Below are 13458 nucleotides of genomic sequence, written 5' to 3'. Positions count from 1 at the left end.
CTTAAACACATGGTAGTTATGAGCATATGTGCGACAGTGCACTATTTGGAATTTTTATCTGACCCCTGGGTCAAAGCTGCGGCGTGGGGATACGCGTCAGCCGCAGCCGCGCCATATCTAGTTCAAGTTGTTTTGATCCGATTTTCACCAAACTTGGTCAGAAGTTGTATCTAGATGATGTCTAGGCCAAGTTCAAACATGGGTCATGGAATTGAGCATGGTGTCAGCTCTCTAATTCAAGTAGTTTTCATCCGATCTTTACCAAACTTGGTCACAAGTTGTATCTAGATGATGTCTAGGTCAAGTTTGAATATGGGTCATGCTGGGTCAAAAACTAGGTCACCATGCTGGGTCAAAAACTAGGTCACGGGGTCACTTTTTTGCGTTTTTAATATTGAGCATGGTGTCCGCTGTTTTTTGTGATGACCACATGCAATATATTGTTTGTCAATGTGGCATGTGGGGGTATTCGTCATGTCTGTGATAAAGCTCTAGTTACTTCTTTATTCTAATAAACACCACCCTGGTGCAGTGCACGTCACTTCAGGTTGCATTAATTTAAACCCCCTTAATTGTAAAATACATGAAAACACTTTTTTTTTTAAGTTTTTAATTTGCAATCACTACATGCATTTTATTGTACGTTAGCAGGCGTGTTTATCAGGGAGATAGTGTTTATTAGGATAAGGACAGTGGCTGTATTTTGCAATTAAGACAGCAAATAATACACGATTTTTGTTGTAGCAAATGTCATGCTTTAAACCAGGGCTTTTTTTCCTTCTTAGAGAATGGCTGTGAAAGGCCATTTCACAATTTCGACATGAACATTTCACAAATCTAACACGACCACAATACTTGACAAAAATGACCATTTTTAACTGTGAAAATCTGACATTTTTAGCCCCAAACTGTAAAAAACGGCCATTTCACAATTCAAACTTACAATTGTAAAATAAGCAAGACAAGATATTGACAGAGGTTAGGCTTTCTTATGGTTTGTGATAGAGTTAACCAGTCAGAATATTGTTGAACTTAATTAAAGTGGTTATTTGTTGAAAGAAAAAATATTCAGCCAATGAAAATATTCTTTTAATGTATTATTTGAAGACATTTAGATATGATGCAAGGGTTAAACATGCTTTTACTATACTTATTCTTAAAAAACTGAATTTCACAATTTTTACAAGTTTTTGCCTCGTTTTTTCACAATTTTCAGAAGTTTGCAACTCATTTTTTCACAATTTTGAAAAGTTGGTGACTAATTTTTTTCACAAAGTGAGGGGACCAGGGCCCCTTCACAAAATCAGCAAAAACAGCCCTGCAAACTTGCAATGATTATACTAAAATATATAGGAAAAACTATTTTAAAAAATTGACTTCCGATCTTGGGAAACGGAGTTTAAAGTGTCATTGTAGATTAGCCTTTCTCATAATTATGTCCTCCACCAATGCCCTTAATGAAGTGCCATAGTCTCAACATTGGCAAGGGTGGCTCTCACCGGGCCAACTGGAACAAGCATAACACCCTCAATCCATGCAGAAAGCGTTTCAAATATTTGAGCTGTGCACTTTGAAAAGGGGGTTTAATGTATGTGCGTAAAGTGTCATCCTAGATCAGCCTGTGCAGTCAGCACAGGCTAATCAGGAATGACACTTTCCGCCTCAACTACATTTTTGCTGAGAAGAGACTTTCTTTAAAGGAAAAAAATATCAGAGAAGCGGAAAGTGTCGTCACTGATTAGCCTGTGCAGACTGCACAGGCTAATCTTGGACAACACTTTACACACATGCATTAATTCCTCTTTTCACAGAGCATGGTCCATTGATTCATTTTTTTTTCCCCTCGTTTACAGCCTAGAGAAAGCTAACAAGCGACTGTTGGAGGACCTGCGTCAGCGGGAGATCGAGTACATGGAGCTCCAGAATGAGGTCACGGATCTCAACAACAAACTCATCAACTTCAGGAATGAGCATGTACTGGAGCTTGGTATGTCAGCCTGTGTGTGTTTGGTGTGTGTGTAGTGGAGGGGGGGATTGCTGTGTGTGGGTGGGGGGGGGGGGGGGGGTTCACATACTATCCCCAACAACAAACTCATCAATTTTTGCAACAAGCACGTGCTGGTACTTGGATTGTCAGCCTGCACGTGCTTGTGTTGTGTGTTGGTGTGTGTATGTGGGTGGGTGTAGTGGAGTGGGGGGGGGGGGCAGTGGTGGTGGGGTGGGGTTACAATCTGGCCTTAACAAACAATTCGGGAATTAGCATGTACTGGAGCTTGGTATGTCAGCCTGCGCATGCATGTGTGGGTGGTTGTAGTGCATGGGGGGGGGGGGGGGGAGTCACAAACTCATCAACTTCTGCAACAAGCACATACTGGTACTTCGTATGTCAGCCTGCTTGTGCATGTGTGGGTGTGTGTAGTGGAGGGGCGATTGGTTGGAGGGGTCAGGGTGTGTGTACTGGAGGGGCAATTGGTTGGGGGGTCAGGGTGTGTGTAGTGGAGGGGTGATTTGGGGATTTAGGGTGTGTGTAGTGGTGGGGCAATTGGTAGGGGGGGTCACTAACTGACCTTAACAATAAACTTCTGCAACAAGGATGTCCTGGAACTTGGTATTTCAGCCAGCGCGGTTATGTGTGTGTTTAGTGGTGTAGGTGGTGGTGTAGATGGGGATGGTGGAGTGGGGGTAACATTCTTGCGTCAATATCAAACTCCGGTATCAAGCATGAACTTGGTATTTCAGCCTGTGCCCGTCTGTGTGTGGGGGGTGGGTAGTTTGGGGAGGGACATCACAAACTAATTAAGTTCCAGCTATGTCAGGCTGTGCGCAGGTTTGTTATCCCCGCCAACAGCGAAGGGATATTGTTTTGACGTTGTCCGTCCGTCCTTCCGTCTGTCTTTCCGTGCGCCCGGATGGCACTTTTGTGTCCGGAGCCATATCTTGAAAGTGCTTTGGCGGATTTCATTGAAACTTGGTATGAGTATATATATGGATAAGAGGATGATGCACGCCAAATGGCATTGTACACCATCTGTTAATAACAGAGTTATGGCCCTTTGTATCTTAAAAAAATGCTTTTTTAGTGTCAAATATAACACTTTTGTGTCCAGAAGCATATTGGCGGGGGATATCAATTCAACGAATTTGCTCGTCAGTCTGAGTGTGTGTGTATATATATAGTGGTGGGAGGGGAAGGGTTGGACCTCAACAACTTTGTATGTCAGCTTTTGTGTTTTTAGTGGTGGTTGTGGTGGTGGCAGTTTGGAGGGTAGGGTCGCATATTGGTGTATTGGGTTCGATATTAGATTTTTACCTTGGTCTGATTTCTAGAATTTTCTGTAGAATTATGGTCCTTTGTTTCAAGGGTTGAACAGTTGTTGGTGAATATTGTTAAACAATGTTCAAAAACATTACAATATTTTTTATTGACATTTAATTATAATTGGAAAATGTGGAAAAATGTGAAGCCAATTTTTTGTTCAGTTACTTCAGAATGTTTGGGAGACCAGGTCCAGGTTTATTAAGTTTTAGTTCTGCAGTTCGCTTAAAGCTTAAAGAGTGTATTTTCTGTTTTAATTTCCATCTTTCATTCAGTTCTAAAATTCCACATGAAATGAATTGTGCAGGCATATTTTATGTGAATTCTTTTTAGAATTGGTTGAATTTTCTGTTTGTAATTTGATACTATAAAGAACAGTTGATACCTCTAATTGCAAAATAATATTTTTGTGTGAACTAAATGTCACATAAATTGAAACATAAAGTAACATTCTACTTGGAAGCATGTGGAGATGTCCTGCAAAATGTTGGGACATATTCTCTGTTAATATGAATATAGCAGATGTTTGGCAAACATTTTTATTCTTAAGCGTTCTTTCAAGAAAAGTATTTTTGCTTAGTGAACCTTGACTGGGAAAACAGGGCGAAAATGCATTTGCACAAAGTGTCTTCACAGCATAGCCTGTGCAGTCTGCACAGGCTAATCAGGGATAACATTTTTTCCTTAACTGGAGTTCCTTTTAACCAAACAAAAACCATAAAAGAGGAAAGTCTCTTTACTTATTGCACAGGCTAATCTGCTACACAACTTTACGCACATGCATAAACCAAAGTTTTCCCACAGCAAGACTTTTTCAAATACAGTCATTTAAATCCAAATTAAAATGTGAGATTTTCACTTCATATACCTTGTCACCATCCTTTTTGTTGTTCATATCAGCTGCCGTAAGGTCCAAGCGTGAAGGTAAAACAGAATCCTGTCTTCTAACAATGGGTCATACGTAACAACACATGTACCTCCATTTAGTTTATTTCAGTTTATCATACTTACGTCCCATATTCTCATCCATCCTTAATGGCTGTTTGGCTGTTGTATGTTATATTTGTGTTAGAATCATAAAAAATGGTATTATATTATTTTATTTGGTTAATAAATTTTGGGTAAATGTATTTAAACATAAGTTTGCTGCATGTTTTTATGTTAATTGATTAATACATACTTAATGTAGGGATTGGTTCCTTTTTGTTTCAACTACTCACTGATAAAGCTATGTTTTAGAGTTATATTAAAGGTAATTACAGGCTCAAATACTTTGTATTTTTATGCTTAAAGCTCTTTCTTTGTTAAACTGTATTAATATTGGCAATTTTTTCTAAATAAATAAACAATCCGCACAGGCTGATCAGAGATGACACTTTCTGTTTTAAAATATTTTTGTTGTTGACAAAAAGTCTCTTGAAAATAAAAATCCAGTCATAAAGTGTAGTCCATGAATAGCCTGTGCAAACTGCACAGGCTAATCTGGGAGGACACTTTAGGCACATGCATAAACCCCAGTTTTTCCCAAAACGCGACGCCGATGTATGTATTCCAGATCTGTACAAGAAGCAGCTAATCGAGAGCCAAGGGGGCAGTGATGTCTCGTTCGACACGAAGCACATGTCACAGACCCTCACTCACCTGGAGGACAAGATCGGGGAAATCAAGAAGTTTGGAGAACAGCTCGCAATGTCCATGGAAGGGGCTGCGGTAGGCAGAAATATTTATTGACAGAGATTGATGTATATTGATTGTGTTTTGAGGACAGTAAACATCATTTGTCTTTTAACATTATCATACCAGGTACACTGCAACGCTGATATATCGCGGTTGGTGGGGTCCAAAGATCGCAAGCGCGGTATATCCGGCGCGCGATATAACTCGAGAAATGTCTAACTTAATTGAATTGCGATTAATTTGTCAAATTTCCCCAATGTTTTCATTTTATATACAGCGCTGCTACATATTTGTATAGTAATAATTGCAAACCAATTCTACAATAAACATTTTCATAACTACATACGTATCAGTATATACGATTGCTCGCAAATAAGCTAAAAAGAAGAATTCTTGCCATAAAAAAAACGTATAAAATATAATTGTGCATAGATTTTAATTTACCCTTATAAATAGTCATAATGTAGGAACTGAAACAGCGTAACGGTAACGATACAGCGTGTTTGAATTATATTTTTTAGCTCACCTGTCACGAAGTGACATGGTGAGCTTATGCGACCGTGTGATGTCCGGCATCCGTTGTGGGTGCGTGTGTGCGTCCGTTAACAATTTGTTTGTGTAGACAGTAGAGGTCACAGTTTTCATCCAATCTTTATGCAATTTGGTCAGAATGTTTATCTTGATGAAATCTGGGTTGGGATTGTATTTGGGTCATCTGGGGTCAAAAACTAGGTCACTAGGTCAAATAATAGAAAAACCTTGTGTAGACAATAGAGGTCACAGTTTTCATTCAATCCGTATGAAATTTGGTCAGAATGTTTATCTTGATGAAATCTGGGTTGGGATTGTATTTGGGTCATCTTGGGTCAAAAACTAGGTCACTAGGTCAAATAATAGAAAAACCTTGTGTAGACAATAGAGGTCACAGTTTTCATCCAATCTTTATGAAATTTGGTCAGAATGTTTATCTTGATGAAATTTGGGTTGGGATTGTATTTGGGTCATCTGGGGTCAAAAACTAGGTCACTAGGTCAAATTATAGAAAAACCTTGTGTAGACAGTAGAGGTCATAGTTTTCATCCAAACTTAATACAATTTGGCCAGAATGTTAATCGTGATAAAACCTGGGTTGGGATTGTACTTGGGTCATCTGGGGTCAAAAACTAGGTCACTAGTTCAAATCATAGAAAAACCTTGTGTAGACAATAGAGGTCATAGTTTTCATCTGATCTTAATGAAATATGGTCAGAATGTTTTTAGCAAACCCAGCAGATCTTATGTTATAAGTGGAAGATCTGCATAGTGGTTCCATCAAAAGTTATTTTTATAAAATATCTTAAATAAAATCAAAATAATATAAATGCAGATTGAAAGAAAAATAAATTCTCTATAATATGATATAAATTTTAATAATATTTAGTTTATATTCGCTGCTTAGCAATCTATATTGGATTCAAGTACAACGTCTGTGTCCCATTTCCTTTGTTTACTGCATTTTTGAGTACCTGCGCTGACACCTGGTTGTTTACAACACATTTGCGACTTGACAAGGTCATTTGAATATTAATGATGTTGATTTATTTATGTTCACCAATGAAAAACGTTTCCGATGATATTTGCAAAATTGTGCTATGTTAATTCTACGCGACGAAAAGTAGTCCAAAAGTCTATGAAAGTTTCTTCAAAATATAATGTTATTTTTTTATTTCGCGTAGAAAATCACAAAATATAAGGTCTGATCTTTCTTTCGGTACCAGAATTATAAATCTGAAACGATATTTAGTACATCGCATTTATCATTAAAAAGCACGTGTTTGGGAATTTTCAACTAGGCCAGATGTCGAAATAGCGGCGCCATATTGGAAAAAATGATTAAGCTGATAGCGTGATCGATAACCGTGATTTCTTCAACAATTACTTTATATACGATAGCAATCAAATGGTAAGTTATTTTTTATTTTAATTATGTTATTTTGTATGTTGATTTCCCTTTATTCATTACAAGATCAAATTTTATTCAGATTGGTCGTGTGGGAATTCGTACCGAGTTTCAACGGTGTCAAAATGCCTCTATTTATTGCATTTATGTTGCAATATACGTAAAACCAAACGCAAATAAACACAACCGAAGTATTTTAATGTGTTTCTAAGTATATATTAAATGTCAAATGACCAATAATTGTAATGTTTAATGCATATGAAATACTTCATTTATTTTGTTCATATCTAACTCGGTATGTTTGTACCATTGATTGGCATTGTGTTTTTGATCTCATTTATTTGTTTTTTAAATAATGAATAATGTCTTGTTACAGTTGAATTTAATTGTGTGTTTTTTTACTACATTCAGAATCGGTAATGATTACAGTGTTTTTTATGTTCAAAGTATTTGTAACTGATAATTTGTGGTTTAGGATTGAGACAAATTATGGTTAACATTGAAGGATTTTATTTTTAGGAAATCGTTCTATTTTATATTTATATGACATTAAACATTGAAAAACTAAAACTATATTTATTTTCGCACAATTTCATTGTTCTTTTCAGGATCAGCTGAGGATATTACTCAATGGCCGAGTTCCCCGGACCATTCTGTGAACAGCAGAACATAACCAAGTGTGATCTGCAGAATGAGAACATTAGCAAATTAAAACCTGATTTTGCACTATCAAATGGACTTGTTACAACTACATTGAATGTTTAGTTTTTATATTATTGACATGTTGTGTTGTTTTGTTATATTTTGTGATGTCTTTATTTGACAAAAAAAAGTCGGAAAATAAAAAAATATTTTTTGTGATATTTATGTGTCATTATTTTCATTATAGTTCATACTATGCAAAAACTAAGTAAAGAAATGAAAAGAGCATGAAAAAATACATAAACCTGCCAAATTTGAACTCTCTTTGTATTAATTGATGAAATCTTGCTTGGGATTTATATGGGTCTGATAGAATTTAAGTTGATGTAGCAAGGTTAGTCAGGTGAGCGATTGAGGGCCATCATGGCCCTCTTGTTTTAAAGGAAATGGTACAACGAAACTTTTAATGGAAATTAAATTATCTCAATGTTGTACCGGCTTCAAATTTTTTATTACAAATAAATACACCCACGCCAATTTTCGCAAGCTTTTTATCAGGACAAAGAAATTCATGACCAGTACCGAAATTTAACAATGTATATACCAGTAAACTGCCATTATTACCTTTGCAATGACACTAATTGGTTATTTCTTAAGTGTTAAAAACAACCCCAGACGTGTGTTAACAATTTACTGTCACTTATCGACTGTTTTTCACGCTTCATTGCATGCCATTGTAAGTTGCGAAATATAGGGTGTTAATACTAGCTAGAACCCGTTTTTTGCTTAAGTTCTCAGATTAAAACATGTTATTTAGTGATCATGCTCGTCGAATTTTTGGAAGCCATAGCCAAAGCGCGATTTATTGGACAGCGCGATATACCGATCTGCGATATATCGGCGTTGCAGTGTAATCAGTTTTTACAAGACAGTAGGCAGTCAGTTTGTTTTTTTTTTGGGGGGGGGGGGGGGTGGCATATTTAGTGCCAAAAGTTTGCTCAATTCCACTTTTCAAAAAGTGTATTTATTATCAAAAATTACCTTATATTTCCACTTACATTATAAGCTTTATTTTGGGGAAAAAACTATTTTAGTAAAACTATGTGTACTCCTAATCTAATTTAGCATGTGTAGCAAAGTTTTTTATTAATATCTTTTTAATATAAAAACTAATGTATAATATCTGAAATTTAAACAAGCCTATCTGAAAATAAATAATACCCCTTTTGTTTTAAAATACCTGCTATGAAATGCCCTTGCACCATGTTCCAAAAAAGCTAAAAAAAAACTTCTTTGCTTAATCTTGCCCAGGCTGTTACTTTAACTAAGTAATCATTTCATAACTGTGCACAATGACCACCATGTGTAGGTGGCATGCAGCTCCAAATGCCGTAGCTCAAAAGTGAAGGTCACACAGATTCAGATTTGATTATGGGCATAATACTGATTATTGGGACTCTACATTCTTCATTAATAAGTAAATTTTATAATAACTTGCCACAGTTGATCGCTATTTATATTTAATGCAGCTGTATCCAACTTTTGAAATAGGAGCATCTGTTTCTGTGATACTTCCATATGCAAGGGAAACTAAATGCAACATTTTAGTGCATTTTAGTTAACACATGACTACATTATTCACACGGTGCTATGTTAACACTGCATACAATAGGATAAACAGTTGTCTTGTGTATTATGCAGTGAGTGGACAAGTTTCAGACTCTTCTGTGTTGTGTATTGTACATGTGGGCAAGTTCCAGACTGTAATGTGTTGGGTTTTGTATTGGTGGGCAAGTTCCAGAGTGTAATGTGTTGTGTATTGTACAGGTTGGACAGTTCCAGACTGGAATGTGTTTTGTATTGTACAGGTGGGACAGTTCCAGGCTGTTATATGTTGTGTATCCTACAGGTGGGCAACCAGACTGTAATGTATTGAATACAGTTGGACAGTTCCAGACTGGATGTGTTTTGTATTGAACAGGTGGGACAGTTCCAGGCTGTTATGTGTTGTGTATTGTACAGGTGGGCAACCAGACTGTAATGTATTGTATATTGTGCAGGTGGGCAAGTTCCAGACTGTAGTGTGTTGTGTAGTGTACTGGTGGGCAAGTTACAGAGTGTAATGTGTTGTGTATTGTGCAGGTGGGCAAGTTCCAGACTGTAATGTGTTGTGTAGTGTACAGGTGGGCAAGTTACAGACTGTAATGTGCTGTGTAGTGTACAGGTGGGCAAGTTCCAGACTGTAATGTGTTGTGTTTTGTACAGGTGGGACAGTTCCAGTCTGTAATGTGTTGTGTATCGTACAGGTGGGCAACCAGACTGTAATGTGTTGTGTATTGTACAGGTGGATAAGTTACAGGCCCTAATTTGTTGTATATTCTACAAGAGGGCAAGTTCCAGACTGTATTGTGTTGTGTATTGTACAGGTAGGCAAGTATCAGATTGTAATGTATTGTGTTTTGTACAGGTGGACAAGTATCAGACTGTAATGTTTTGTGTATTGTACAGGTGGGAAACCTGACTGTAATGTGTTGTGTATTGTACAGGTGGGCAAGTAACAGACTAACGTGTTGTGAATTGTACAGGTGGGCAAGTAACAGACTGTAATGTGTTGTGTATTGTACAGGTGGGCAAGTAACAGACTGTAGTGTGTTGTGTATTGTACAGGTGTATTGTGTATTGTACAGGTGGGCAAGTAACAGACTGTAATGTGTTATGTATTGTACAGGTGGGCAAGTAACAGACTGTAATGTGTTGTGTTTTGTACAAGTGGGCAAGTTCCACACTGTAATGTGTTGTGTTTTGTACAGGTGGGCAAGTCCCAGACTGTAATGTGTTGTGTATTGTACAGGTGGGCAAGTTCTAGACTGTAATGTGTTGTGTATTGTACAGGTGGGCTATGTGGTTTCTATTTTACAGGTGGGCAAGTTCCAGACTGTGGAGGGAGAGGAGAGCATCAACAATCGTCTGGTTGACCTCCTGGACAAGATGAGATTGTTGCTTCAACAGGCCACACTCAGTGGAGACACACTGGGTATGAACATGTTTGTTTTTTTGTTTGAACCTATTTATTTAAGCTTGATTGCATAGAAAGCCTTAGGCTTACAGAAACGCTTTCAAGCCTGTTTCCTGGGTTTAACCAGTACAAGGTCTCTTTTTGGGGAGATCTAAAGTTTGCTCCCACAATGGGGATGGAACCTGTGAGCTACTGATTGCAAGGAGATCAGGATACCTCATCCACAATGCCACTGCAACATTGTTTTTTTTTTACCTTGGTCAGCATCTGTATTGACACTGCGACATTGTTTATTTTTACCTGGGTCAGCTAGCCACACTTAGTGGAGACACATGGGGTTTGAACTCGTTTATAATTACCCAGGTCTGCTAACTCAGTTTGTAGAGAGATGGAGTACAATCTGAGTATCCTGGCCTGATCAAGAAACATGATTGGACAAACATTATTTTTATCACCATTCTTCTTCTATGTACGATTCAAGTCGGGCAAATGTTAGTTAGGGGAACAAGAACATGCCTTCGAAACAGCCATTGCAGTGTTTTAAGGTCAACTAACCATAGAGATATGACTTAAACATTGTTGAAAACTGTAAAAAATCCAAATAAACAAACAAACATTTATTTATAAATAGCCCAAAATGACAACCAATGTTAGACCCTATATTTGTTAAAATGTTTGTTCACAGTCATTCCCTGAAGTTGCTATGCCCCGCCAATTTGCGGAGGGATATAGTTTTGTTTATGTCTGTTCGTCCGTCTGTCCTTCCATCAGTCACAAATGTTTTAGAGCTATAATACCTCTGAAACTATATAAAATGTCAACAAAAAACTTCATAGGTGTATCGATATTAATGAGGAGAAGGTGGGGGATATCAATTCAACGACCTTGCTTGTTCTGTTACAGAAGAGGTGTCCAAGAAGTCCTCCGCTCTCCACCACTTTGAGAAGCTCTACAGCCAGGCCATGCAGCTTCAGATGCAGATGAACAACCTCAGGCTGTCACAGCTCGAGCGTAACAAGGAAATCATGAACATGAAGAGGCACCTCTTGCTACAGGTAACTTGGTGCCACGCATAGCTTTGTTACTTGTTACAGTTTACTTTCTGAAAGGGATAGGTTTGTCATTTTGTCAGGCATGCATAGCTTTGTTTCTTGCTACTGTTTACTTTCTGAAAGGGATTGTCATTTTGTCAGGTTGCATTCCAGTAAATATTGTGTATACAACTCTGATACATTTGAAAAAAGCGTTTATTTCTTTTCTGGTATAAAAGTAATTTAGCATTCAAAGACAATGCTTTTGTGGTTATTTTCTATCTCACATGTGTCTTTGCGACATAATTATGTATTTCATAGGAGACTTTGTGGAAAGAATTAAATAGTGGAGTATTTTGAATAAGTTTGGAAGCTAATGTTGAAATTCATTGTTCAATCTCTGTTTTCTGCTTATGTTTGCAAGCAGGTAAGGTTGATTTTCTTAGAAGCAACATAAGACATTTTCATTATTGCAATTTGTTGAAGAGGGCATATTTACCTTAAAAGGATACCAGGCACAAACATCTCAAATAATGGTAAGACATGAAAAGACTTGGGAAAATAGAACTGTTTTATTATGGAATTCTATGGGATTACGAAAACTGACCCATTTCATTCAAAAATGGGTTGTATGCCACATGAGCCCAGCGTAGGTCCAGAGCAGCCTGCGCATTAACATAGTCTGGTCAGGAACTAACCTGTACACTTAATGAGACCATTAGACCTTGCCTGCAAAGCTTCTGACCAGAATGTGTGCAGGCTAGTTTGGAGCTAAGCTGGTCCCATATGGTATAAGACTCTTGTTAGCATCATGGGGCTCAAATATAGTTTTGTGTAAAAAGTATTTTAATACAGAACTATGACTACAAACACATTGAATTAACTTGCAGTTTACATACAGATGAATCAGTGTGGCAGAGTAATTTAATGAGCATGTTCTTCTTAAAAGAGTACAGAAGAAATTCATTGAAAGCATGCCTTTGTGCCAACAGACACTTACCGATAGCCCTTTTACCCAAAGATACGCATTTCGACATGTTTGAAGTCCTTTTGAAAATCAAATTAAAGTAAAGACTTTTCTTAAAATATTCAAGTTTTAAAAGTTTCAATTCCAACCCTAAGATACTGATGAGCAGCAAACAGCAAACAAAATTGTTCTGGTTTTGTAAAGCCATTTTGCTTTGGTTCTGAGCGGGAAAGGGTGAAAATCTTGATGTTATTCCTTGGCAGGAAGCCAACAATCTGTTACTGCAAGCAGACGTGACTCGTAGAGAGGCGGAGCTGCTGTATTACAAGGAATATTCACAGAAACGTCAGCCAATCAAACGCTGGAACACCTACAGTGGGAAGGAGGACAGAACTAGAGCCAATGTTAGTGCAGCAACATGAGTTTAAATGAGTCTCGTTTTGAGAAATCTGGGCTTAATGCATGCCCGCACAGGCTATATGGGGCAACACTTTTGGCATATATGGAAAAGTTTGGTTAAAGACTATTCTTAAAGAAATATCCTGTTTAGGTGAAAAGTTTTGTCCCTGATGAGATTGTGCAGACTGCAGAAGCTAATCTTGGATAACACTTAACGCACATGTATTAAGCCCAGTTTTCCCAAAACTTGGTTTATATGGTTATTTGTTCGTTTGTCGTAGCTAGCCAACTATGGCCAAAAACTGACTGAAGTGCCTTTCTGATGAATACATTTTCTATGAATACATTTTCTATTTTCTAGTTTTCTATTGGAATCAAGTAAGAAGAAGATAAAAAGATATCATACTACAGTGTTTATCACTGTTATTCAATCTTTATTCCATATTCCTTGTTACTTTGAATATGCATATT

At 37.4% G+C, this 13458-nt stretch overlaps 1 protein-coding gene and 1 long non-coding RNA gene across 8 annotated transcripts in view; one reads left to right on the top strand and one right to left on the bottom strand.

The window, feature by feature from the left end:
* Positions 1-13458, bottom strand: part of LOC127851054 (uncharacterized) — a 217662-nt gene that overhangs the window by 133059 nt on the left and 71145 nt on the right. The gene's annotated exons all lie outside the window — the stretch shown is intronic.
* Positions 1-13458, top strand: part of LOC127851019 (uncharacterized) — a 145386-nt gene that overhangs the window by 109811 nt on the left and 22117 nt on the right. For 5 of the 7 annotated variants that reach the window (XM_052384447.1, XM_052384450.1, XM_052384451.1 and 2 more), the window contains exons 9-14: positions 1854-1987; positions 4217-4240; positions 4872-5026; positions 10494-10608; positions 11494-11645; positions 12852-12992. In XM_052384447.1, the coding sequence (XP_052240407.1) occupies positions 1854-1987; positions 4217-4240; positions 4872-5026; positions 10494-10608; positions 11494-11645; positions 12852-12992 (721 nt within the window). The remainder of the gene's footprint in view (positions 1-1853; positions 1988-4216; positions 4241-4871; positions 5027-10493; positions 10609-11493; positions 11646-12851; positions 12993-13458) is intronic. The other 2 variants (XM_052384449.1, XM_052384452.1) reach the window with 1 other exon arrangement.

The sequence above is a fragment of the Dreissena polymorpha genome, chromosome 11 (assembly GCF_020536995.1).
Source record: "Dreissena polymorpha isolate Duluth1 chromosome 11, UMN_Dpol_1.0, whole genome shotgun sequence".
NCBI classification, from domain to species: domain Eukaryota; kingdom Metazoa; phylum Mollusca; class Bivalvia; order Myida; family Dreissenidae; genus Dreissena; species Dreissena polymorpha.
The sequence above is the reverse complement of the archived record's forward strand: the minus strand, read 5'-3'. Positions and strand labels throughout refer to the sequence as shown.